The 27,325-nt window shown below is 50.6% G+C and overlaps 1 protein-coding gene across 10 annotated transcripts in view; it reads left to right on the top strand.

The window, feature by feature from the left end:
- Positions 1 to 26,020, top strand: part of LOC139261987 (calcium/calmodulin-dependent protein kinase type II subunit alpha) — a 336,847-nt gene extending 310,827 nt beyond the window's left edge. For 4 of the 10 annotated variants that reach the window (XM_070877150.1, XM_070877151.1, XM_070877149.1 and 1 more), the window contains exons 14-19: positions 5,150 to 5,192; positions 9,804 to 9,844; positions 15,706 to 15,754; positions 22,264 to 22,339; positions 22,855 to 22,949; positions 25,628 to 26,020. In XM_070877150.1, the coding sequence (XP_070733251.1) occupies positions 5,150 to 5,192; positions 9,804 to 9,844; positions 15,706 to 15,754; positions 22,264 to 22,339; positions 22,855 to 22,949; positions 25,628 to 25,860 (537 nt within the window). In that variant the 3' untranslated portion in view covers positions 25,861 to 26,020. Of the gene's footprint in view, positions 1 to 5,149; positions 5,213 to 9,803; positions 9,845 to 12,135; positions 12,148 to 15,705; positions 15,755 to 22,263; positions 22,340 to 22,854; positions 22,950 to 25,627 lie in introns of all 10 variants that reach the window. The other 6 variants (XM_070877155.1, XM_070877154.1, XM_070877152.1 and 3 more) reach the window with 4 other exon arrangements.
- Positions 26,021 to 27,325: the final 1,305 nt, after the last annotated feature.

Genomic DNA, 27,325 nt, shown 5'->3' with positions numbered 1-27,325 from the left:
TCCCACTAGCGTTTTCTGTCCTTTGGTGTTCCGCAGCTCCACCCGTACAGATTCCACATCATCCAAGCTAATCTCCTTTCTTATTATTGCGTTAATTTCCTCTTTAATCAGCAACGTTACCACATTTCCTTTTTATTTCTGTCTATCTTATCTATCCTTCTTGGCTGGTGAGTTCCCAGCCTTGGTCACCCTGGAGCCATATCTCCGTAATCCCAATTATATCATAATCGTTAATAGCTGCCTACGCAGTTAATTTATCCAACTTAATACAAATACTCCTCGCATTGAGGCATAGCCTTCAGGCTTGTCTTTTTAACACTCTTGGGCCCTTTTTGATTTTTGCCTTAGGTTTCTCTGCCCTCCACTTTTACTATTCTCTTTTCTATCTTTTGCTTCTGCCCCCATTTTATTTCCCTCTGTCTCTCTGCATAGGTTCCCATCCCCCCGCCATATTAGTTTAACCCCTCCCCAACAGCACTAGCAAACACTCCCCCGAGGTCATTGGTTCCAGTCCTGCCCAGGTGGAGACCGTCCGGTTTGTACTGGTCCCACCTCCCCCAGAACCGGTTCCAGTGTCCCAGGAATTTGAATCCCTCCCTTCTGCACCACTCCTCAAGCCACGTATTCATCTGAGCTGTCCTGCGATTCCTACTCTGACTAGCATGTGGCACTGGTAGCAATCCTGAGATTACTAACTTTGAGGTCGTACTTTTTAATTTAACTCCTAGCTCCCTAAATTCAGCTTGTAGGACCTCATCCCGCTTTTTACCTATATCGTTGGTACCTATATGCACCACAACAACTGGCTGTTCACCCTCCCCCTCCAGAATGCCCTGCAGCTGCTCCGAGACATCCTTGACCCTTGCACCAAGGAGGCAACATACCATCCTGGAGTCTCAGTTGCGACCGCAGAAACGTCTATCTATTCCCCTTACAATAGAATCCCCTACCACTATAGCTCTCGTACTCTTTTTCCTGCCCTCCTGTGCAGCAGAGCCACCCACGGTGCCATGAACTTGGCTGCTGCTGCCTTCCCCTGGTGAGTCATCTCCCCCAACAATATCCAAAGCGGTATATCTGTTTTGGAGGGAGGTGACCGCAGGGGACTCCTGCACTGCCTTCCTACTCCTGCTCTGCCTGATGGTCACCCATCCCTATCTGCCTTTGTTACCTTTACCTGCGGTGTGACCAACTCACTGAACGTGCTATCCACGACATCCTCAGCCTCACACATGCTCCAGAGTGAATCCATCCGCAGCTCCAGTGCCGTCATGTGGTCTAACAGGAGCTGCAGCTGGATACACTTCCTGCACACATAGCCGTCAGGGACACTGGAAGCGTCCCTGATTTCCCACATGGCACAGGAGGAGCATGACACGGGTCTGGGCTCTCCTGCCATGACTTAACCCTTAAAATAACCTAACTTGGCAACAATGCCAAAGGATTCTTACTGACAAGATAAGAAAAAAAGAAAAACTACTCACCCATCAACCAGCCAATCATATACCCTCTTGGCTCTAACGTCACACTTCATTTTCTTTTCCTCCCAGGTCAGGGAGTCAGCACTGGTGGGGAAAACAAGACAAAGCAACACCTCCCACTCCCACTTGCCCTTAAAACTTTCTCACTTACCAAACTCTTACCTTTGCACTCCGAGCTGCTGCTGCACTATGTACAGGTCTGCACAAAGCCCTCTCTTTTTATACTGTTTCTCGCTGACTCACCACTGGCCTGTTTAGGGAACCAGTTTTTACTAGCTGGCCGATTAACTAAGCTAGCTTGCTTGTTTGTCCCTGCTTAAACCTACAAGAATCCTATCTGTTTAATATTTCGTTTTACTTAAACTTGTAATCTTATTTTACCTTTAGAAGCTACTAGAAATTGTCACTAGTAATTGTCACTAAACTTGGCTACATTACACTCGGTCTCTTCATCCAACTCATTAATATAGATTGTAAATAGTTGAGGCCCCAGCACCGATCCCTGCAGCATCCCACTAGTTACTGTTTGCCAACCGGAAAATGACCCATTTATCGCGACTCTCTGTTTTCTGTTAGTGAGCCAATCCTCTATCCATGCTACCCCCAACCCCGTGAAATGTTATCTTGTGCAGTAACCTTCTATGTGGCACCTTATCGAATGCCTTCTGGAAATCCAAATACACCACATCCACTGGTTCCCCATTATCCACCCTGCTCGCTACATCCTCAAAGAACACCAGAAAATTTGTCAAACATGATTTCCCTTTCATAAAACCATGCTGACTCTGCTTGACTGCATTATGATTTTCCAAATGTCCTGCTACTGCTTCCTTAATAATGGACTCCAGCATTTTCCCAATGACTGGCTAACTGGTCTATAGTTTCCTGCTTTCTGTCTGCGTCCTTTTTTAAATAGGGGCGTTACATTTGCAGTTTTCCAATCTGCTGGGACCTCTCCAGAATCCAGGGAATTTTGGTAGATTGCAACCAATGCATCCACTATCCCTGCAGCTACTTTTTAAAGACCCTAAAATGCAGGCCATCAGGTCCAGGGGATTTGTCCGCCTTTAGTTCTATTATTTTACTTAGTACTTTTTCTTTAGTGATAGTGATTGTTCTAAGTCCCCCCCATAGCCCTTTGATTATCTATTATAGGGATGTTTTTAGTGTCTTCTATTGTGAAGACTGATACAAAATATTTGTTCAATGTCTCTGCCATTTCCCTGTTTCCCATTATTAATTCCCCAGTCTCATCCTCTAATGGGCCAACGTTTACTTTAGCTACCTTCTTTCTTTTGTAGAAGCTCTTACTATCTGTTTTTATATTTTTTGCTAGTTTACTCTCACAATCCATATCTCCCTTTATTATTATTTTTAGTCGCTCTTTGCTGGTTTTTAAAAGTTTCCCAATCTTCTGGCCTCCCACTAATCTTGGCCACATTGTATGCCGTTGTTTTCAACTTGATCCCATCCTTTACTTCCTCAGTTAGCCAAGGATGGTTTTCCCTTCTCTCAAAGTCTTTCCTTCTCACTGGAATATATTTTTGTTGAGGTATGAAATATCTCCTTAAACGTCTGCCACTGCTCATCAACCGTCTTACACTTTAATCTATTTTCCCAGTCCACTTTAGCCAACTCTGCCTTCATACCTTTGTAAGTTGCCTTTATTTAAGCTTAGGACACTGGTTTGAGATCCAACTTTCTCACCCTTCAACTGAATTTGAAATTCAACCATGCTATGATCACTCTTTCCTAGAGGATCCTTTACTATGAGATCATTAATTAATCCTGTCTCATTTCACAGTACCAGATCTAAGATAGCCTGCTCCCTGGTTGGTGCCGTAATGTACTGTTCAAGAAAACTATCCCAGATACATGCTATGAACTCTTCCTCAAGGCTACCCTGGACAATTTGCTTTGTGCAATCAATATGAAGGATAAAATCGCCCATGATTATTGCTGTTCCTTTCTTACAAGCCTCCAGTATTTCCTGATTTATACTCCGTCCAACAGTGTAGCTACTGTTAGGGGGCCTATAGACTACGCCCCTTATTATTCCTTCTCTCCACCCAAACTGATTCTACATCTTGATCTTCTGAGCCAATATCGTTTCTCACTAATGCACTGATCTCATCCTTTATTAACAGAGCTACCCCACCTCCTTTTCCTTTCTGTCTGTCCTTCCGAATTATCAAATACCCCTGAATATTTAGTTCCCAGCCTTGGTCACCTTGCAACCACGTCTATGTAATGGCTATCAGATCATACCCATTTGTATCTATTTGTGCCGTCAACTCATTTATTTTGTTATGAATGCTGCGTGCATTCAGATAACGAGCTTTTAATTTTGTCTTTTTACCATTTTTCCCTACTTTGACCCCACTTTCTAATACACTTTTATGTTTATACATTCTGTCTCTTCCTGTCACTCTCTGGTTATCATTTCCCACAGTGCCACCCTGCTCTATTGCCTTCTCCTTGCTCTTTGACTTTTGAAATTTCCGCTCACCTGAACCCCCCCACTATTTAGTTTAAAGTCCTCTCCAAGCCCGATTCACCAGGACCCTAGTCCCAACACGGTCTAAGTGGAGCCCGTCCCAATGGAACAGCTCCCTCTTACCCCAGTACTGTGCCAGTGCCCCACGAACCAAAACCCATTGCTCCCACACCAGTCTTTGAGCCGTGTGTTTAACTCTCTGACCTTATTTACCCTATGCAAATTTGCTCGTGGCTCAGGTAGTAATCCAGAGATTATTACCTTTGTGGTTCTGCTTTTTAATTTAGTCCCTAGCTGCTCATAATCCCTCAGCAGAACCTCTTTCTTTGCTACCTAGGTGGACCACGACAACTGGATCATTCCCCCTCCCCCTCCAAGGTCCTCTCCAGCCCTGAGGAAATGGCCTTAACCCTAGCACCAGGCAGGCAACACAGCCTTTGGGACTCACGCTCTCGGCTGCAGAGAACAGTATCTATCCCCCTAATGATACTGTCCCCTACCACTACAACATTTATTTTTACTCCCCCCACTTGAATGGCCCCCCTGTACCACGGTGCTGTGGTCAGTTTGACCATCCTCCCTGCTCTCGTCCACACAGGGAGCAAGAGCCTCGAATGGACTCTCAGAGATCAGTCTAGTGAAAGAATCTGTTTGAGTAAGAGAAAGAGTGCTAGGTCAGGGTTTCAGCGCAGGCAGGGTTAGATATCTACACGGCAGCCTGACTAAATGTAGTGCAATTCATTCATCATCATCACAGGCAGTCCCTCGAAATTGAGAAAGACTTGCTTCCACTCTAAAAGTGAGTTCTCAGGTGGCTGAACAGACCAATACGAGAACCAGTCCCTGTCACAGGTTGGACAGACAGTGGTTGAGGGAAAGGATGGGTGGGACTGGTTTGCCGCACGCTCCTTCCGCTGCCTGCGCTTGATTTCTGCATGCTCTCGGCGACGAGACTCGAGGTGCTCAGCGCCCTCCCGGATGCACTTCCTCCACTTAGGGCGGTCTTTGGCCAGGGACTCCCAGGTTTCAGTGGGGATGTTGCACTTTTTCAGGTTTCATTAAAGGCGGATGTTGTGACAGATCTATTTCACGCTGAGTTAGAACAGAAAATCAAACCGCGGCCTGGTCTGAACATTCTGTCCTCACGGTCAATCTCTGCGTCTCTTTCCAGGGGGCGATCCTCACTACAATGTTGGCGACACGGAACTTCTCAGGTAAGGCGAACCTACTCTTGGCCACGCAGTCGCTCTCTGCCACACCCACACCGTCTGCACGTCAAGTGGTCCTGCCACTTGTGAGATCACTTGCCCCTCGCCCCTCCCTATCTCTGTAACCATTGAATCTGCCCCGTGTCCTAACTCGCACCCAGTCCCGCTCACCCATCACCCCCTGTGCTCGCTGCCCCGTGTCCTAACTCGCACCCAGTCCCGCTCACCCATCACCCCCTGTGCTCACTGCCTCGTGTCCTAACTCACACCCAGTCCCACTCACCCATCACCCCCTGTGCTCGCTGACCTACATTGGCTCCCGGTTAAGCAACGCATCGATTTCAAAGCTCTCATCCTTGTTTTCAAATCCCTCCATGTCCCTCGCCCCTCCCTATCTCTGTAATCTCCTCCAGCCCCATAACACCCCCGAGATGTCTGCGCTCCTCTAATTCTGCCCTCTTGAGCATCCCTGATTATAATCGCTCCACCATCGGTGGCCGTGCCTTCTGTTGCCTGGGCCCCAAGCTCTGGAACTCCCTGCCTAAACCTCTCCGCCTCTCTACCTCTATTTCCCCCTTCAAGGCGCTCCTCAAAACCTCCCTCTTTGACCAAGCTTTTGGTCACCTGCCCTAATTTCTACTTAAGCGGCTCGGTGTCAATTTTTTAATCTCATAATACTCCTGTGAAACGCCTTGGGACGTTTCACTAATGTTAAAGGCGCTATATAAATCTAAGTTGTTGTTGTTGTCTGAAACCATCGCCCCGTCACTTAGACCTCATTTCTCTGTAGGACCAGGGCCTGCAGCAGATCAGAAACTAAACCTCCAGTCTTGCCGTGGCCACACATCAGAGTCAGGGAGTAAAACCGAACACAAAAGCAAAGTACTGCGGGGGCTGGAAATCTGACTCAGCGGGTCGGGCAGCATCTGTGCAGAGAGAAACAGAGTTAACGTTTCAGGTCGGTGACCCTTCGATAGAACAGGAAACAGCTAGCAACGTAGCGGGGTTTTGAAGCCAGTTTGGAGACAGGGAAAGGGGGAGGGGAGGAGAGAACCGAAGGGAAGGTCTGTGATAGGGTGAAAGGCAGGAGAGATTAGAGAGACAAAAGGGACGATGACGCGAGGTGGAAGGAGATGGTAATGGGGCAAGTTAAGAAACCAAAGATGAGTCTAGAGAGGGGGTAAATGGAGATGGCAGAATCATCAATAGTTACGGTGGGAAAGAGCGAGAAACAGAAAAAAAAAAGACTCAACTTTGGTTCCTTAACTTGTCCCATTATCCTTTTGTCTCTCTAATCTCTCCTGCCTTCCACCCTGTCACAGACCTTCCCCTTTGTTCTTTCCTCCCCTCCCCCTCTTTCCCTGCCCCTGACACTCGCTTAAAAACCTGTTACATCTCTAACCTTTTCCAGTTCTGGCTGAGGGTCACCGACCTGAAACGTTAACTCTGTTTCTCGCTCCACAGATGCTGCCCGACCCGCCTAGTGTTTCCAGCAATTTTCTGTTTTTATATCCTACAAAATGAGAGTGGAATTCCAACCACTACTGCAGGTTTTTAGAGGGCTGCAGCAGCGCTAATGGCCGCTGGCGACAAGATCTTCTGGCTGCTGTCCCGAAACAGGTCTGAAAAAAATAGAACCTCTTTGTTTTTTTTAAATTCATTCCTGGGATGTGGGCGTCGCTGGGCAAGGCCGGCATTTATTGCCCGTCCCTAATTGCCCCTCGAGAAGGTGGTGGTGGTGAGCCGCCTTCTTGAACCTCTGCAGTCCGTGTGGTGAAGGTGCTCCCACAGTGCTGTTAGGGAGGGAGTTCCAGGATTGTGACCCAGCGACGATGAAGGAACGGCCGATATATTTCCCAGTCGGGATGGTGTGTGACTGGGAGGGGAACGTGGAGATGGTGGTGTTCCCATGCGCCTGCTGCCCTTGTCCTTCTAGGTGGTAGAGGTCGCGGGTTTGGGAGGTGGTGTCGGAGAATCTTACGAAAATCTTCGAAGAAGGAAGCCATTCAGTCTATCGTGCCTGTGAGAGCGCTTTCCATTTCGGCCCACTTCCCCTGCTCTCTCCCCATAGCCCTGCAAATTTTAATGACTTCCTGAGGTGGTGAAAGGCGACATAAGTCCTTTCTTTCGTTGTGCCAGTTGTTTGCTACAACAACAACTTCCATTTATATAGTGTCTTTAACGTAGTAAAACTTCCCAAGGAGCTTCTTAGGCCGCTATAAAATAAAATTGGACACTGAGCCACAAAAGGAGACATTTGTAACAGGCTTGGTCAATGAGGCAGGTTTTAAGGAGCGTCTTAAAGGAGGAAAGAGAGGTAGAGAGGCGGAGAGGTTTAGGGAGGGAGTTCCAGAGCTTGGGGCCCAGGCAACAGAAGGCACGGCCACCGATGGTGGAGCGATTATAATCAGGGATGCTCAAGAGGCCAGAACTAGAACAGTGTGGTGATCTCGAGGGCAATTAGGGATGGGCAACAAATGCTGGCCATGCCAGCGATGCCCACATCCCGCAACGGATTTTTAAAAAACCTCGGAGATGTATAGGTTTGGAGGAGATTACAGAGATAGGGAGGGGCGAGGGCCATGGAGGGATTTGAAAACAAGGATGAGAATTTTAAAATTGAGGCGTTGCCAGACCGGGAGCCAATGTAGGTCAGCGAGTACAGGGGGTGATGGGTGAGCGGGACTTGGTGTGAGTTAGGACACAGGGCACAGGGGGTGATGGGTGAGCGAGGCTCGGTGCGAGTTAGGACACGGGTCAGTGAGCACAGGGGGTGATGGGTGAGCGGGACTCGGTGCGAGTTAGGACACGGGGCAGCGAGCACAGGGGGTGATGGGTGAGCGGGACTCGGTGCGAGTTAGGACACGGGGCAGTGAGCACAGGGGGTGATGGGTGAGTGGGACTCGGTGCGAGTTAGGACACGGGGCAGCGAGCACAGGGGGTGATGGGTGAGCGGGACTCGGTGCGAGTTAGGACACGGGGCAGCGAGCACAGGAGGTGATGGGTGAGCGGGACTCAGTGCGAGTTAGGACATGGGGCAGCGAGCACAGGGGGTGATAGGTGAGCGTTAGGACATGGGGCAGCGAGCACAGGGGGTGATAGGTGAGCAGGACTTGGTGTGAGTTAGGACACGGGGCAGCGAGCACAAGGGGTGATAGGTGAGCAGGACTTGGTGTGAGTTAGGAAACGGGGCGGCCAAGTTTTGGATCACTTCTAGTTTACGTAGGGTAGAATGTGGGAGGCCAGCCAGGAGTATGTTGGAGTAGTCAAGTCTAGAGGTAACAAGGGCATGGATGAGGTCCTCAGCAGCAAATGAGCTGAGGCAGGGGCGGAGATGCAGATGTTACGGAGATGGAAGTAAGCGATATTGGAGGTCTGGAGCAATAAATCTTCCTCAGCTTTATTGGGTTGAATATCCAAGGGTTCTCCTGACCTCCCACTGCGGTACCTTCAGTGGAAGATCAGCAGAGACCCGGGGAAATGGTGTGATAGGTCGATCACCCTCGTCTCCAAGGTCTGCACCGATCTGACGCTAAGGTTACAGCGGGAGATGGGGAAATCCCACCCCGGAGATTTCAGGGGCAAATGTTTACCGACTCTTCCCTTAACACCTGGCAATGGTCTCTCTCTCTCAATTACAAGAATTACCCGCCCAAGGAAACCCCCGTTCCCCCGTTCCCCCAGTCCCCACATTCCCCCCACTCCCCACATTCCCCCCACTCCACACATTCCCCCCACTTCCCCATTCCCCCCACTCCCCCGTTCCCCCCACTTCCCCGGTCCCCCGTTCCCCCACCCCCCCATTCCCCCCACTTCCCCACTCTCCCATTCCCCCGCTCCCCCATTCCTCCCGCTCCCCCATTCCCCCACCCCAACTCCCCCGTTCCCCCACTCCCCACATCCCCCCCGCTCCCCTGTTCCCCCTGCTTCCCCATTCCTCCCACTCCCCCATTCCCTCATTTTTCCCGTTCTCCCCACTCCCTCCACTCCTCCATTCCCCCAGTTCCCCCCTGCGCCCCCCCTCGCTCCTCCATTCCCCCGTTCCCCCCACTCCCCCGCTCCCCCAGTTCCCCCCACTCCCCCATTCCCCCGCTCCCCCAGTTCCCCCCACTCCCCCATTCCCCCCACTCCCCCGTTACCCCCACTCCCCCGTTCCCCTATTCCCCCCACTCCCCGTTCCCCCGTTCCCCCCACTCCCCAATCCCCCCAGTTCCCCCACTCTCCCACTCCCCCTGTTCCTCCTCATTCACCCCGCTTCCCCCACTCCCCCGTTCTCCCCGTCCCCCATTCCCCCATTCCCCCGCTCCACCCACTCCCCCGTTTCCCCGCTCCCCCCATTCTCCCCGCTTCCCTCGCTCCCCCCATTCCCCCTTCCCCCTCCCCCGCTCCCCCATTCCCTCGCTCCGTCCACTCCCCCTTTCCCCCGCTCCCCCGTTGCCCCCATTCCCCCACTCCCCCCGCTCCCCCTCGCTCTCCCCATTTCCCCATTCCCCCCATTCCCCTCACTTCTCCCCTATTTGCCCCACTTCCCCCCGCTCCCCCGCTTACTAGACTTCTCTACCCGGTTATTTTACATCTCGCCATCATTGCATTTGGTTTGCTTCCTTCCCCTTGCAGGAGGGAGGAGCTCAGGCAACAAGAAGACAGATGGAGTGAAGGTAGGAATAATCTTATATCTTCTAAAATCTGCCGTTGGCTCGCTGTGCCACATGACCAGTTTGCTGGGACCTTCTCCGTGTGATACATATTGATGGCTGTGCAAAATGTTTGGATAACTTCACGTTCATCAGTCTACCGGCAACATTCAGTTCAAAGTGTCACCCCCCCCCCCGGTCACACACACCTCTCTCGGGGTTGGGGGGTCTTTCTGAGAAGATTTGGACCTCAGCCCAATGGGTTCATGTTTGCACTCTTGATAAATGATTTGTAAATAGAGCATAAGGGGGCAGTAGGGGTGGTCTTCAGGACTGACCTTACCTGATGTGTCAAAGGCACAACATCAGGAGTAAAGTAACAATTCACCAACGGGCAAAAAACGTTAGTGGGAGTTGTGTACAGACCTCCAAACAGTAGTAGTGATGTTGGGGAGGGCATCAAGCAGGAAATTAGGGGTGCATGCAATAAGGGTGCAGCAGTTATAATGGGTGACTTTAATATGCACATAGATTGGGCTAACCAAACTGGAAGCAATACGGTGGAGGAGGATTTCCTGGAGTGCATAAGGGATGGTTTTCTAGACCAATATGTCGAGGAACCAACTAGGGGGGAGGCCATCTTAGACTGGGTGTTGTGTAATGAGAGAGGATTAATTAGCAATCTCGTTGTGCGAGGCCCCTTGGGGAAGAGTGACCATAATATGGTGGAATTCTGCATTAGGATGGAGAATGAAACAGTTAATTCAGAGACCATGGTCCAGAACTTAAAGAAGGGTAACTTTGAAGGTATGAGGCATGAATTGGCTAGGATAGTTTGGCGAATGATACTTAAGGGGTTGACTGTGGATGGGCAATGGCAGACATTTAGAGACCGCATGGATGAATTACAACAATTGTACACTCCTGTCTAGCGTAAAAATAAAAAAGGAAAGGTGGCTCAACCGTGGCTATCAAGGGAAATCAGGGATAGTATTAAAGCCAAGGAAGTGGCATACAAATTGGCCAGCAATAGCAGCGAACCTGGGGACTGGGAGAAAGTTAGAACTCAGCAGAGGAGGACAAAGAGTTTGATTAGGGCAGGGAAAATGGAGTACGAGAAGAAGCTTGCAGGGAACATTAAGATGGATTGCAAAAGTTTCTATCGATATGTAAAGAGAAAAAGGTTAGTTAAGACAAATGTCGGTCCCCTGCAATCAGAATCAGGGGAAGTCATAACGGGGAACAAAGAAATGGCGGACCAATTGAACAAGTACTTTGGTTCGGTATTCACGAAGGAGGACACAAACAACCTTCCGGATATAAAAAGGGTCAGAGAGTCTAGTAAGGAGGAGGAACTGAGGGAAATCCTTATTAGTCGGGAAATTGTGTTCGGGAAATTGATGGGATTGAAGGCCGATAAATCCCCAGGGCCTGATGGACTGCATCCCAGAGTACTTAAGGAGGTGGCCTTGGAAATAGCGGATGCATTGACAGTCATTTTCCAACATTCCATTGACTCTGGATCAGTTCCTATCGAGTGGAGGGAAGCCAATGTAACCCCACTTTTTAAAAAAGGAGGGAGAGAGAAAGCAGGGAATTATAGACCGGTTAGCCTGACATCGGTAGTGGGTAAAATGATGGAATCAATTATTAAGGATGTCATAGCAGCGCATTTGGAAAGAGATGACATGATAGGTCCAAGTCAGCATGGATTTGTGAAAGGGAAATCATGCTTGAAAAATCTTCTGGAATTTTTTGAGGATGTTTCCAGTAGAGTGGACAAGGGAGAACTAGTTGATGTGGTATATTTGGACTTTCAGAAGGCTTTCGACAAGGTCCCACACAAGAGATTAATGTGCAAAGTTAAAGCACATGGGATTGGGAGTAGTGTGCTGACATGGATTGAGAACTGGTTGTCAGACAGGAAGCAAAGAGTAGGAGTAAATGGGGACTTTTCAGAATGGCAGGCAGTGACTAGTTGGGTACCGCAAGGTTCTGTGCTGGGGACCCAGCTGTTTACATTGTACGTTAATGATTTAGACGAGGAGATTAAATGTAGTATCTCCAAATTTGCAGATGACACTAAGTTGGGTGGCAGTGTGAGCTGCGAGGAGGATGCTATGAGGTTGCAGAGTGACTTGGATAGGTTAGGTGAGTGGGCAAATGCATGGCAGATGAAGTATAATGTAGATAAATGTGAGGTTATCCACTTTGGTGGTAAAAACAGAGAGACAGACTATTATCTGAATGGTGACAGATGAGGAAAAGGGAAGGTGCAATGAGACCTGGGTGTCATGGTGCATCAGTCATTGAAGGTTGGCATGCAGGTACAGCAGGCGGTTAAGAAAGCAAATGGCATGTTGGCCTTCATAGCGAGGGGATTTGCGTACAGGGGCAGGGAGGTGTTGCTACAGTTGTACAGGGCCTTGGTGAGGCCACACCTGGAGTATTGTGTACAGTTTTGGTCTCCTAACCTGAGGAAGGACATTCTTGCTATTGAGGGAGTGCAGCGAAGGTTCACCAGATCCCCTGTGTGATCTCAGGGACAACATTTCCATCGTAAGACAGTTACATCAGCAACAGGAGTGGGCTATTCGGCCCCTCGGGACTGCTCCGTCGTTCAGAGAGGGTTGCCATCTCTGGTTGGGTGTATTCCTGGAGATTTTGTCACATGACCACCCCCTCGCCCAGTCAAAAATCCCATTTTATTCTCGTCGCCAATATTGTTCCAACCAATGAGGAAAGTGTTTAAAAAAAATAAAGTAGGCACACAGTTTCTGTAAGATTTCTAAATCTCTGGCATTAAATTGACAGTAAGACCAATTCTTTTAAAACAATTTGGAATAAGTTTATTAAACACACACACATGCAAATAGCTTATCGAACACAACAGTAGTCTATCCTATCCTATCCTACGGACTCTACTTAATTATAACAGATACAATGATGTTACAATAAAAAAGGTATAAAAATCTTATCGAAACGTATAAGATTATGAGGGGGCTTGACAAGGTTGATGCAGAGAGGATGTTTCCACTGATGGGGGAGACTAGAACTAGAGGGCATGATCTTAGAATAAGGGGCCACCCAGTTAAAACTGAGATGAGAAGGAATTTCTTCTCTCAGAGTGTTGTAAATCTGTGGAATTCGCTGCCTCAGAGAGCTGTGGAAGCTGGGACATTAAATAAATTTAAGAAAGAGGTAGACAATTTTGTTAACGGATAAGGGGATAAGGGGTTATGGGGAGTCTAGAACCAGGGGTCACAGTCTCAGGATAAGGGGTCGGCCATTTAGGACTGAGATGAAGAGAAATTTCTTCACTCAGAGGGTGGTGAATCTTTGGAATTCTCTGCCCCAGAGGGCTGTGGAGGCTCAGTCGTTGAGTATATTCAAGGCTGAGATTGATAGATTTTTGGATATTAAGGGAATCAAGGAATATGGGGATCGGGCGGGAAAGTGGAGTTGAGATCGAAGATCAGCCATGATCTCATTGAATGGCGGAGCAGGCTCGAGGGGCCGAATGGCCGACTCCTGCTCCTATTTCTTATGTTCTTACCTTCTTAGAACATAAGAACATAAGAATTAGGAACAGGAGTAGGCCATCTAGCCCCTCGAGCCTGCTCCGCCATTCAATAAGATCATGGCTGATCTGGCCGTGGACTCAGCTCCACGTGCTTGTCCATGTGCTTGCTTTGTTCGGTCAGAATTAACTGAGCATGCTCATACCAAAGCATGTGATAACACAGTACAAGTTACAAGTGTGAACCCTTTCGTGTTCTGATCACAGGCTAACCCTGAGATCAAGGGGAGAGGTCGGGACAGGTGAGAATGATACCGGGACTGCAAGGGTTAAATTACCAGGAGAGATTGCAGAAACTAGGCTTGCGTTCCCTGGAATTTAGAAGGTGGATCGAAGTTTTCAGAATATTAAGACCAGACAGGGTAGATAGAGAGATACTATTCCTGCTGGTTGGGGAGTCTAGGACCAGGGGGCATAGCGTAAAAACTAGAGCCAGACCTTTCAGGGGTGAAGTTAGCAAACACTTCTACACACAGAGGGTGGGAGAAGTTTGGAATTCTCTTCCGCCAGTGGCAATTGATGCTAGATTAATTGTTAATTTTAAATCGGAGATTGGTAGATTTCTGTGCCTGGAGCAGGCTCGAGGGGCCAAATGGCCGACTCCTGCTCCAGGCTCGAGGGGCCAAATGGCCGACTCCTGCTCCAGGTTCGAGGGGGCCAAATGGCCTACTCATGCTCCAGGCTCGAGGGGCCAAATGGCCTACTCCTGCTCCAGGTTCGAGGGTCCAAATGGCCTACTCCTGCTCCAGGCTCGAGGGTCCAAATGGCCTACTCCTGCTCCAGGCTCGAGGGGCCAAATGGCCTACTCCTGCTCCAGGCTCGAGGGGCCAAATGGCCTACTCCTGCTCCAGGCTCGAGGGGCCAAATGGCCTACTTCTTCTCCAGGCTCGAGGGGCCAAATGGCCTACTCCTGCTCCAGGCTCGAGGGGCCAAATGGCCTACTCCTGCTCCAGGCTCGAGGGGCCAAATGGCCTTCTCCTGCTCCAGGCTTAAGGGGCCAAATGGCCTACTCCTGCTTCAGGCTCGAGGGGCCAAATGGCCTACTCCTGCTCCAGGCTCGAGGGGCCAAATGGCCTACTCTTGCTCCAGGCTCGAGGGGCCAAATGGCCTACTCCTGCTCCAGGCTCGAGGGGCCAAATGGCCTACTCCTGCTCCGGGCTCGAGGGGCCAAATGGCCTACTCCTGCTCTGCCATTCAATACTATCATGGCTGATCTGTCTTGGGCTCAGCTCCACTTCCCTGCCTGCTCCCCATAATCCTCGACTCCCCGATCGTTCAAAAATCTGTCTATCACTGCCTTGAATATATTCAATGACCTAGCCTCCACAACCGCAACACCAAGTAATATGACCAAAGTTCAGGGCTTTGGATTCCAAATCCGTTATTATGCGCGGTGAGCTGTAAGAATACAAAACCAGGAACACCAGTAGATTTCTTGCAGTCATCACCATCATAGTCAGTCCCTCAAAATCAAGGAAGACTTGCTTCCAACTCAAGTGACTGAACAGTCCAATAAGGGAATTACAGTCTCAGTCACAGGTGGGACAGACAGTGGTTGAGGGTAAGGGAGGGTGGGACAGATTTGCCGCACGCTCCTTCCGCTGCCTGCGCTTGGTTTCTGCATGCTCTCGGCGACGAGACTCGAGGTGCTCAGCGCCCTCCTGGATGCTCTTCCTCCACTTCGGGCGGTCTTTGGCCAGGGACTCCCAGGTGTCGGTGGGGATGTTGCACTTTATCAGGGGAGGCTTTGAGGGTGTCCTTGAAATGTTTCCTCTGCCCACCTGGGGCTCGCTTGCCGTGTAGGAGTTCAGAATAGAGCATTTGCTTTGGGAGTCTCGTGCCGGGCATGCGGACAATGTGGCCCGCCCAACGGAGCTGGTCGAGTGTGATCAGTGCTTTGATGCTGGGCATGTTGGCCTGATCGAGGACACTGACATTGGTGCGGCTGTCCTCCCAGGGGATTTTCAGGATCTTGCGGAGACACATCGCTAGTGGTATTTCTCCTGCGATTTGAGGTGTCTGCTGTACATGGTCCACGTCTCTGAGCCATACAGAGTGATACCCTGACATGTACTCTAACGGAGCTTGGTTCGTTCCAAAAAGAGAATCATTTTCATGCAGATTTCTGTACATTGTGATAAAGACTCTCGCCGTGATGCTTGCCACCATCTTCCTCTGTGGCATTGAGAGTTTGGGATTATGTGGGGTGCGGGGGGGGGGAGGTGGGGAGGGGGGGAAGGAAGGGGCAGGTAGCGAATGTTGCCACGGTTACGTCTGATTGTGACAGCCCTGTGCTTTAATCTAGGAATCGTCGGAGAGTATCAACACCACAATTGAAGATGAGGACACAAAAGGTAAGGCGTTCAGACAAAGAGGAATGATTCCACAATAGACGCAGGGAAAATGTTCCCGCTTGTGGGGGGCCAGGGACCAGAGTCCGTGCATGGGCTGGAAATTCGGTTGAAGGTTTTTCGAGGCGTTAACGTCGAGAGGCGGATAAATGTAATGGTTTGCGTCATTGGCCAAATAATTTGGTCGCTGCGCTCTGAGAGTGGAGCAGAGCGCTGAGGGAAGCGATCCACACCTCTCTCAGGGCACTGGGCCGGCTGAGCAACTTAGCATCCCGAGCTAAAGAACCAGATTCGTAGCGCCCTGCGAGAGGCCCCGCTGTAACAAAAGGAATCGGAGCAAAAAACACAAAAAACATTCCCGATACATTACTCACCACAAATTGCGCAAAAAAAAATAAATAAATAAATAAAATCACTCACACTTACCGCATACAGCCATTCCTTCCTGTAGCTCCCCCCACCCCCGGGACAGCTCCGCACGCCAGGCTTTCTCTGGCGGGGTCACTAGGGGGTGCTATCGGGTGCAGCGCAAACCAAATGTGGCTCCGTGACGATACCGGGGAGCATTGCACACCGTCACGGCACTCCCAGGCGAGACTCCTCAGCGCCGCCGGTACCAGCACGCCGAATTTGCCGAGCAGCACGAATTACGGCGCTCGTGGCCGCAAAACCTTTAGCGCCCCTATAGCGCCCCTCGAGAGTGGCGCAGTCCAACCGAATTTCCAGCCTATCGCTGCCTGGTGTTTCCGTTCCGTTGTGTGACATCTTCCTTACGACATCACAAACGCACAGACCACAAGGTGGCTCGACCGAAAACCTGTCAGGTGACCTGGTCACGTGACCCTTTTATTATAAGAACACAAGAAATAGGAGCAGGAGTCGGCCACCTGGCCCCTCGAGCCTGCTCCGCCATTCAATGAGATCATGGCTGATCTGACCATGGACTCAGCTCCAATTCCCTTCCCGCTCCCCATAACCCTTCACTCCCTTATCGCTCAAAAATCTGTCTATCTCCACCTTAAATATATTCAATGACCCAGCCCCCACAGCTCTCTGGGGCAGAGAATTCCACAGATTCACGACCCTCTGAGAGAAGAAATTCCTCCTCGTCTCCGTTTTAAATGGGCGGCCCCTTATTCTGAAACTATGCCCCTCTAGTTCCAGTCTCCCCCATGAGGGGAAACATCCTCTCTGCATCTACCCTGTCAAGCCCCCTCATTATCTTATACGTTTCGATAAGATCACCTCTCATTCTTCTGAACTCCAATGAGTAGAGGCCCAACCTACTCAACCTTTCCTCATAAGTCAACCCCCTCATCTCCGGAATCAACCGAGTGAACCTTCTCTGAACAGCCTCCAATGGAAATAATTCCTTCCTTAAATACGGAGACCAAAACTATATGCAGTCTAGGTGTGGCCTCACCAATACCCTGCAGAGGGTATTATTATACAGCAGCAGTTGCATTACCACGGTAGTCCACTGGGTGAAGCTCTATGACACATTGCACTCATTTTTTGGGGTGCAGTTCCCCCGATATCGGGTGCAAAAGATCTCGGAATTTGAAACACAAATCGCGCTCAGCCCAACTCGCGTTTCCCGCGATCTTTCGCGCTAATTTTAAAACATGGTGCTAGAAGCTGGCCCCGCCCATGACACTGGCCGTGTGCACCCCCCAGGGTGAATTGTTACCCGCGGCAAGTTTCCGCTAATTACGCTCGTTTGAGGCCTTTCGAGGAGGCTCCAAAAATTAAGCTGGATCTTTTATGTGCAAGGACACCAATAGGTGCATTTTGAAAGGTTTTGAATTGATTTTTTTTTTAATACTTACTTAGGAACGCTCTACTTAGCCCAATCTAACTGGAATAGAGTTTTGTCTACTTTTTTTTCCAAGTTATTTTCAGTCATTTAAAATCAGGTTACTGACAGGTGGTGGATTGACACCGATTCAAAATGCTTACGTTTTCAGCTGTATTATTGTGTGTTCTGTATTATCTGTATTCAGCTGCACCAAGTCACCACTCTTAAATATATCAAGGAATATGCTTTAAAGCAAAATATTTGTATTTAATTAAGTTCTAAAATGCTGTCCGATTGAACTGGTTCATGTCAGATTTTGCATTCAGTGATAAGAACATATTAATTAGGACCAGGATTACGCCAACTGGCCTCCTGAAACTTGCTCTGCCATTCAATAAGATCATTGACCTCAACTCCACTTTCCTGCCCGGGAGTGTATGAGTGAGTGAGTGAGTGAGTGAGTGCGTGCGTGTGTGTGTGTGTGAGTGAGTGTGTGAGTGTGTGTGAGTGAGTGAGTGAGTGAGTGAGTGTGTGTGTGTGTGTGTGTGTGTGTGTGAGTGAGTGTGAGTGTGTGAGTGAGTGAGTGAGTGAGTATGTGTGTGTGTGTATGTGTGTGTGTGTGAGTGAGTGTGTGAGTGAGTGAGTGAGTGAGTGTGTGTGTGTGTGTGTGTGTGTATATGTGTGTGTGTGTATGTGTGTGTGTGTGAGTGAGTGTGTGAGTGTGTGAGTGAGTGTGTGTGTGCGTGTGTGTGTGCGTGTGCGTGTGCGTGTGTGTGAGTGTGTGAGTGAGTGAGTGTGTGTGTGCGTGTGCGTGTGTGTGAGTGTGTGAGTGAGTGTGAGTGTGCGTGTGTGTGAGTGAGTGAGTGTGTGTGAGTGTGTGTGTGAGTGAGTGTGTGTATGTGAGTGTGTGTATATGTGTGTGTGTGTATGTGTGTGTGTGTGTGTGTGTGTGTATATGTGTGTGTGTGTGTGTGTGTGTGTATATGTGTGTGTGAGTGTGTGAGTGTGCGTATGTTTGTATGTGTGTCTGTGTCTGTATGTGTGTGGGTATCTGTGTTAGTGGTCTGTCTGTGTGTGGGTGTGTGTCTTTGTGTGTGTGTCCTCAAAGTCTCTCTGATAAAGTGCGACATCAACACTGACACCTGGGAGTTCCTGGCTGAAGACTGCCCTAAGTGGAGGAAGTGCATCCGGGAGGGAGTTGAGCTCTTCGAATCTCATCGCCGAGAGCATGAAGAGGTCAAGCGCAGGCAGCGGAAGGAGCGCGCGGCAAACCAGTCCCACCCACCCCTTCCCCCGTCGAATGTCTGTCCTACCTGTGACAGGGTCTGTGGCTCTCGTATTGGACTGTTCAGCCACCAAAAAACTCAGTTCAGGAGTAGAAGCAAGTCGTCCTCGGTTCCGAGGGACTGCCTGTGATGATGATGAGTGTGAGTGTGTGTTTCTGGGTGAAACATAGAAACATAGAAACATAGAAAATAGATGCAGGAGTAGGCCGTTCGGCCCTTCGAGCCTGCACCGCCATTCAATAAGATCATGGCTGATCATTCCCTCAGTACCCCTTTCCTGCTTTCTCTCCATACCCCTTGATCTCTTCAGCCGTAAGGGCCATATCTAACTCCCTCTTGAATATATCCAATGAACTGGCCCCAACAACTCTCTGCGGTAGGGAATTCCACAGGTTAACAACTCTCTGAGTGAAAAAGTTTCTCCTCATCTCGGTCCTAAATGGCTTACCCCTTATACTTAGACTGTGACCCCTGGTTCTGGACTTCCCCAACATCGGGAACATTCTTCCTGCATTTAACCTGTCCAGTCCCGTCAGAATCTTATATGTTTCTATGAGATCCCCTCTCATCCTTCTAAACTCCAGTGTGTAAAGGCCCAGTTGATCCAGTCTCTCCTCATATGTCAGTCCAGCCATTCCGGGAATCAGTCTGGTGAACCTTCGCTGCACTCCCTCAATAGCAAGAACGTCCTTCCTCAGATTAGGAGACCAAAACTGAACACAATATTCCAGGTGAGGCCTCACTAAGGCCCTGTACAACTGCAGTAAGACCTCCCTGCTCCTATACTCAAATCCCCTAGCTATGAAGGCCAACATATCATTTGCCTTCTTCACCGCCTGCTGTACCTGCATGCCAACTTTCAATGACTGATGTACCATGACACCCAGGTCTCGTTGCACCTCCCCTTTTCCTAATCTGCCGCCATTCAGATAATATTCTGCCTTCGTGTTTTTGCCCCCAAAATGGATAACCTCACATTTATCCACATTATACTGCATCTGCCATGCATTTGCCCACTCACCTAACCTGTCCAAGTCACCCTGCAGCCTCTTAGCGTCCTCCTCACAGCTCACACCGCCACCCAGCTTAGTGTCATCTGCAAACTTGGAGATATTACACTCAATTCCCTCATCTAAATCATTGATGTATATTGTAAATAGCTGAGGTCCCAGCACTGAGCCCTGCGGCACCCCACTAGTCATTGCCTGCCATTCTGAGAAGGACCCGTTTATCCCGACTCTCTGCTTCCTGTCTGCCAACCAGTTCTCTATCCACGTCAGTACATTACCACCAATACCATGTGATTTAATTTTGCACACCAATCTCTTGTGTGGGACCTTATCAAAAGCCTTTTGAAAGTCCAGATACATCACATCCACTGATTCTCCCTTGTCCACTCTACTAGTTACATCCTCAAAAAATTCTTGATTTGGCAAGCAGAATTTCCCTTTCATAAATCCATGCTGACTTGGACCGATCCTGTCACTGCTTTCCAAATGTGCTGCTATTTCATCTTTAATAATTGATTCCAACATTTTCCCCACTACTGATGTCAGGCTAACCGGTCTATAATTACCCACTTTCTCTCTCACTCCTTTCTTAAAAATGGTGTTACATTAGCTACCTTCCAGTCCATAGGAACCGATCCAGAGTCGATAGACTGTTGGAAAATGATCACCAATGCATCCACTATTTCTGGGGCTACTTCCTTAAGTACTCTGGGATGCAGACTATCAGGCCTCGGGGATTTATCGGCCTTCAATCCCATCAATTTCCCGAACACAATTTCCTGCCTAATATGGATTTCCTTCAGTTCCTCCTTCCCACTAGCCCTCAGTCCCCTAGTATTTCCGGAAGATTATTTGTGTCTTCCTTCGTGAAGACAGAACCAAAGTATTTGTTTAACTGGTCCGCCATTTCTTTGTTCCCCATTATAAATTCACCTGAATCTGACTGCAAGGGACCTATGTTTGTTTTCACTAATCTTTTTCTCTTCACATATCTAAAGAAGCTTTTGCAGTCAGTTTTTATGTTCCCAGCAAGCTTCCTCTCATACTCTATTTTCCCTCTCCTAATTAAACCCTTTGTCCTCCTCTGCTGTATTAGAAAATTCTCCCAGTCCTCAGGTTTGCTGCTTTTTCTGGATAATTTATATGCCTCTTCCTTGGATTTAACACTATCCTTAATTTCCCTTGTTAGCCATGGTTGAGCCATCTTTCCCATTTTATTTTTACTCCAGACAGGGATGTACAATTGCTGAAGTTCATCCATGTGATCTTTAAATGCTTGCCATTGCCTATCCACCATCACTCGCCAGTTTATTCTAGCCAATTTACGCCTCATACCATCGAAGTTACCTTTCCTTAAGCTCAGGACCCTAGTCTCTGAATTAACTGTGTCACTCTCCATTTCAATAAAGAATTCTACTATATTATGATCACTCTTCCCCAAGGGGCCTCGCACAACAAGATTGTTAATTAGTCCTTTCTCATTACACATCACCCATTCCAGGATGGCCAGGGTGAGTGGATGGTGTGTGTGTGAGTGTCTGTGTGTGGTGTGTGTATGTGTGGTGTGTGTGTATCTGTGTGTGTGTGGTGTGTGTATGTGTGGTGTGTGTGGTGTGTGTGTATCTGTGTGTGTGTGGTGTGTGTATGTGTGGTGTGTGTGTATCTGTGTGTGTGTGGTGTGTGTGTATCTGTGTGTGTGTGGTGTGTGTGTATCTGTGTGTGTGTGGTGTGTGTATGTGTGGTGTGTGTGGTGTGTGTGTATCTGTGTGTGTGTGGTGTGTGTGTATCTGTGTGTGTGTGGTGTGTGTATGTGTGGTGTGTGTGGTGTGTGTGTATCTGTGTGTGTGTGGTGTGTGTATGTGTGGTGTGTGTGTATCTGTGTGTGTGTGGTGTGTGTGTATCTGTGTGTGTGTGGTGTGTGTATGTGTGGTGTGTGTGTATCTGTGTGTGTGTGTGGTGTGTGTGTATCTGTGTGTGTGTGGTGTGTGTATGTGTGGTGTGTGTGGTGTGTGTGTATCTGTGTGTGTGTGGTGTGTGTGTATCTGTGTGTGTGTGTGGTGTGTGTGTATCTGTGTGTGTGTGGTGTGTGTATCTGTGTGTGTGTGGTGTGTGTGAGTCTCTATATGAGAGAGAAATGGAACGAGATGGGGGATAATGGATGGAGACAGGAATGGATGAAATAAGTTGTGGATGAAAAAAGGCGGGAGGAATAGATGGAGGGAGAGATGGAGGTCAACATATATTGATGGAGAAACACAGGGAGCTTTTGTTGTTGATGCCAAGGGATTGCCGATGGGCTGATGGATTGGCTCACAGGCTCACTCCCTGTGTCTCCGTTGTGCAAGATGTTGAATATACACAATGTGACTGGTGTAACTGAGGGAACCTTACAGCCGGCTCTTTCTGTGCCCCTTCCAGTGCGCAAACAGGAGATTATCAAAGCCACTGAGCAACTGATTGAAGCCATTAGTAATGGAGATTTCGAGGCATACACGTGAGTTCCTTTCCCAACCGCAAAATTGACCTCCTTTTCTACCAATTACACAAAATGTTTGAAACAATCATCCATCCAATAGAAAACGCGTATTGTTACCCTGAGACGTTACTATTGGGATCCTACATTGGGATTCACCATCCATTCCACCCTCCATCCATTCCTCCCTCCCTCCATCCATTCCTCCCCTCCCTCCATCCATTCTTCCATCCTTCCTTCCATCTCTCGCTTCCTCAATACCTCCTTCCTTTCTTCCCTGTCTCCATCCTTCCCTCCCTTCACTCCTCCTTCCATCACTCACTCCCTCCCTCCCTTCACTCCTCCTTCCACCACTCCCTCCATCCCTTCCTCCAATCACCTGCAGCCTTTTCAAATCAGAAGTGATGAAGCGTTTGCCTCCCTCCCAACTTTAGCCTGTCTTCCCCCTTTCCGATGCTGACTGATGTGTTGTGTGGTGTTTCCCGCCTTTGCTAAGCGAAGGGAATCTTCACCATTTTGATTTGTTGGTCTTTCAGGAAGATGTGCGACCCTGGGGTCACGGCCTTTGAACCCGAGGCACTGGGCAATCTGGTGGAGGGGCTCGATTTCCATAGATTCTACTTTGAGAATTGTAAGAAACCATTTCTGTCGTTGATTGAGAGAGACACAATCCACTTTAGATCACTGCATTTCGACTATTAGGTTTGATGCTGGCAAATAGAGTTATAAATTCTAATTAATGATGCCCAAGTGAGTGAATTCCCCCTCCAGTGTGCTGCTGGGCCCCGACACACCCGTGCTGTCCCAGTTCAAGCCCTGCTCTGTCTTGAGTGAGTTGACCTCAGCCCACTGGTGGCTAAGGCCCATGGGTTGGAATACATGGCTCAGTGGACAGCACTCTCTCCTCCCTCTGAGTCAGAAGGTTGTGGGTTCAAGTCCCACTCCAGACACTTGAGCGCAAAAATCTATGCTGACACTCCCAGTGCAGTACTGAGGGAATGGCGCACTGTCGGAGGGGCAGTACTGAGGGAGTGCTGCACTGTCGGAGGAGCAGTACTGAGGGAGTGCTGCACTGTCGGAGGGGCAGTACTGAGGGAGTGCTGCACTGTCGGAGGAGCAGTACTGAGGGAGTGCTGCACTGTCGGAGGAGCAGTACTGAGGTAGCGCCGCACTGTCGGAGGGGCGGTACTGAAGGAGGAGTGGACTGTCAGAGGGGCAGTACTGAGGGAACGCTGCACTGTCGGAGAGGTAGTACTGAGGGAGGGCTGGACTGTCAGAGGGGCAGTACTGAGGGAGTGCTGCACTGTCGGAGGGGCAGTACTGAGGGTTCTCTCTCTCCCCCCATATCAGTTCACACTCCACCCCACCCTCCCAACCAGGCTCTCTTTGCCTGCCACTCCCCCAACCAGTCTCTCTATCTCTGCCCCCCCCCAACCCCCACCTCCAACCAGGTTCTTCCTCCCCCCTCAAACCCCCCCTGCCAGTCGCCTGCCAGCTTTCTCTGCCTGCCACTCTCCCCCTGGCTCGGGGCTCGGGACCCAGTGAGGAGCTCGGGGCTCGGGACCCAGTTGGGGAGCTCGGGGCTCGGGGCCCAGTGGGGAGCTCGGGGCTCGGGACCCAGTGGGGAGCTTGGGGCTCGGGACCCAGTGGGGAGCTCGGGGCTCGGGGCCCAGTGGGGAGCTCGAGGCTCGGGGCCCAGTGGGGAGCTCGGGGCTCGGGGCCCAGTGGAGAGCTCGGGGCCCAGCTGGGAGCTCGGGGCTCGGGGCCCAGCAAGCATCGTGGTGATTGGGGCCGGTTCCGACGCATGCGCAGAAAAGGATTGGTGTAAATTGCGCTGGGGCGGCGGGGGGGGGGAGTCGGAGACTATTTGTCCTAATGGGTTTCTGTGCATACGTCAGGAGACACACGCACAGAAGCACGAGTTTGGACAAATAGACACTGCATTAAAAAAAATTATTTAAAAGAGGATTGTAATGTATTTGCATCATGGGTTCTTTGCTTAAGAATTTATAGCAACACATTGCTATTAAGAATTAGTTGGTTTATTAGCAAAGGTTTAAAAATCACACTACACATTATCAGTTCATCCACCAGGCTCACAACCACCTGCCCCATTGTGGATCCCCCGAACCCAACTGGCTGGGGTTTTATTGAGTCTTGTGAACATCATGTGACTGGCTAAGCCACTCCCAACTCAACAACTCCACAACTATTTTAAAATAACTTGGCACCAAGTGCCCCCTTTTGGTAAAGGCACGCGAACCCACAAATTTACAAATCAGCTGGGAACCTTGCCAAATCAAATTAAAATTTGGTTACCGGGGGTGATGATGCACTCCAGTCCCTCCGGCGCCCACCTCTCGCGGAAGGCCGCGGGCGTACCGGTGGACACCGCGTGCTCCATCTCCAGGGACACCCTGGCTCGGATGTAACCGCGGAAGAGAGGCAGGCAGTCGGGCTGAACGACCCCCTCGACCGCCCGCTGCCTGGACCGGCTGATGGCCACCATGGCCAGGCCCAGGAGCAGTGCAACTATTTTGTTGTAATCAGAAAATCAAGTGCCCCCTGATTAAAGGGTGGGGGGGGGCACATTCCAAAACACTTTTCAAGTGCCCCCTTGTTTTTTTTTTAGGGCACTGAAACACAAATTATACAAGTGTCCCCTGGCTAAAAGGGGGCAAGGGACACTAAAACCAGCAAATTAACATTTAGACATAAAATCAAGTCTACAGCACTTGGTATTCCCAGTCGGTCTCCCTTCCAAATACTAACCTGGCCTTACTCTGCTTTGTATTGGAGATTAGACAAGAGCAGGCTTGTTCAGCCTAGTTTGACCGTAGGTGAACATTATGAAGGGTACTCAAAGGGCCCATACGGAGATCGAACCTGCGACCTTGGTGTTATTAGCACCACTCTCTAACCAACTAACCTCACCGGTCCTGTCAGCATCCTCACAAATACATACCTTCCAAGGATCTGGTCTTTATCACATTGCTGTGCGTGGAACCCGAAATTGGTTGCTGCATTTCCTACATTGCAACAGTGACTGCGTTTGGAAAAGTGCTTCATTGGCTGTAAAGCGCATTGGGACGTCCTGAGGTGGTGAAAGGCGATATATAAATGCACCTTCTGTCTTTCTTATTGTAAATGCAAGTTGTTGGTGCGGTCCTGGTGTTGAGTGCTGTGCGATGTGGAGCGATTCTCCCCCCGCGCCCTCGCAGTGTATATATATATATTGTGCCCCCCCCCCCAGTCGTGTGCCGTTTGGGGAACCCTGCCTCTGACCATTGCTTGGGGTTCTGTTTGCAGTGTGGTCCAAGAACAACAAGCCGGTCCACACCACCATCCTGAACCCGCACATCCACCTGATTGGAGAGGAGGCCGCCTGCATCGCTTACATCCGCATCACGCAGTACATAGACGGCAACGGGATCCCACGCACCGCCCAGTCCGAGGAGACCCGAATCTGGCACCGCCGCGACGGAAAATGGCAAATCGTGCACTTCCACCGATCGGGGTCCTCGTCCGCTCTGGCCAAGTAAGGGTTAATAAGGTGGCTTGAGGGACCCTGGGGCCCAGGGGCCCCCGAGGAACTGACCTGCAAGTTATACCCGAGGGAGACAATTTGGAGTGGGAGTGAAACAGCGGACAGAGCATCTCCCGGTCATTCTCCACACCCCGGCCCCCCCATAATACCCCCCACTCCCCCCACACCCCCCAATCACCCCCACTCCTCCCCCCACTCCCCCAATCCCCCCCTACTCCCCCCACACACCCCCCACTCCCTCCCCCACTCCCCCCATTCCCCCAATCCCCCCCCACTCCCCCCACACACCCCCCACTCCCTCCCCCAATCCCCCCACTCCCCCCACTCCCGCAATCCCCCCCCACTCCCCCCACACACCCCCCACTCCCCCCACTCCCCCAATCCCCCCCACTACCCCCAATCCCCCCACACCCCCCAATCACCCCCACTCCACCCCCACCCCCCCCACACCCCCGCCCCCCCAATCACCCCTCACTCCCCCACTCAACCCCACCCCCCACACCCCCCCCCATCACTCCCCAACCCCCACTTTCCCCCCACTCCACCCCCCATCCCCCCACTCCTCCCAATCCCCCCACACCCCCAATCCCCCCATTCCCCCCACACACCCCCACACCCCCAATCCCCCCCACTCCCCCAATCCCCCCCTAATCCCCCCCACTCTCCCCACACACCCCCACCTCCCAATCCCCCCCACTCCCCCCACACACCCCCACTCCCCGCCACTCCTCCCAATCCCCCCCACTCTCCCCACACACCCCCACTCCCCCCTACTCCCCCCACTCCTCCCAATCCCCCCCACTCCCCCCCACTCCTCCCAATCCCCCCCACTCCCCCCACACACCCTCACTCCCCCCCACTTCTCCCAATACCCCCCACTCCCCCACACACCCCCACTCCCCCCACTCCCCACACTCCACCCCCACTCCCCCCCACTCCTCCCCACTCCCCCCACACACTCCCACTCCCCCCCACTCCCCCCACACACCCCCACTCCCCCCCACACCCCCCAATCACCCCACACATCCCCACCCCCCACCCCCCCAATCACCCCCCCAACCCCCACTTTCCCCCCACACCACCCAATCCACACCCAGTACCTGCCTGCATTCCGACAAAGGACCCTCCCTATCTCCCAGTTTCTGCTCTCGAAACCTTCACCCTTTCCCTTTCCGCCTCTCTTCGCTCTTACTTCCAGCGGGTCGCCCTCCCGCCTCTCGATTCAGAAGGTCGTGGGTTCAACGCCCCGCCCCAGGGACTTGAGCCCGCATTCCAGACCGATATCTCCACGTTGCCGGTACCGAGGGAGCGCCGCGCTGTCGTGGGGTGCCAGTCTTTCAGACGAGACGTTAAACCGGTGTCGGCAAAAAGTTTTCACAAGAATTAGGAGCAGGAGTCGGCCATTCGGCCCCTCGAGCCCGCTCCGCCATTCAATAAGATCACGGCTGATCTTCGACCTC

Source organism: Pristiophorus japonicus, chromosome 4 (genome assembly GCF_044704955.1).
Source record: "Pristiophorus japonicus isolate sPriJap1 chromosome 4, sPriJap1.hap1, whole genome shotgun sequence".
NCBI classification, from domain to species: Eukaryota; Metazoa; Chordata; class Chondrichthyes; family Pristiophoridae; genus Pristiophorus; species Pristiophorus japonicus.
The sequence above is the reverse complement of the archived record's forward strand: the minus strand, read 5'-3'. Positions and strand labels throughout refer to the sequence as shown.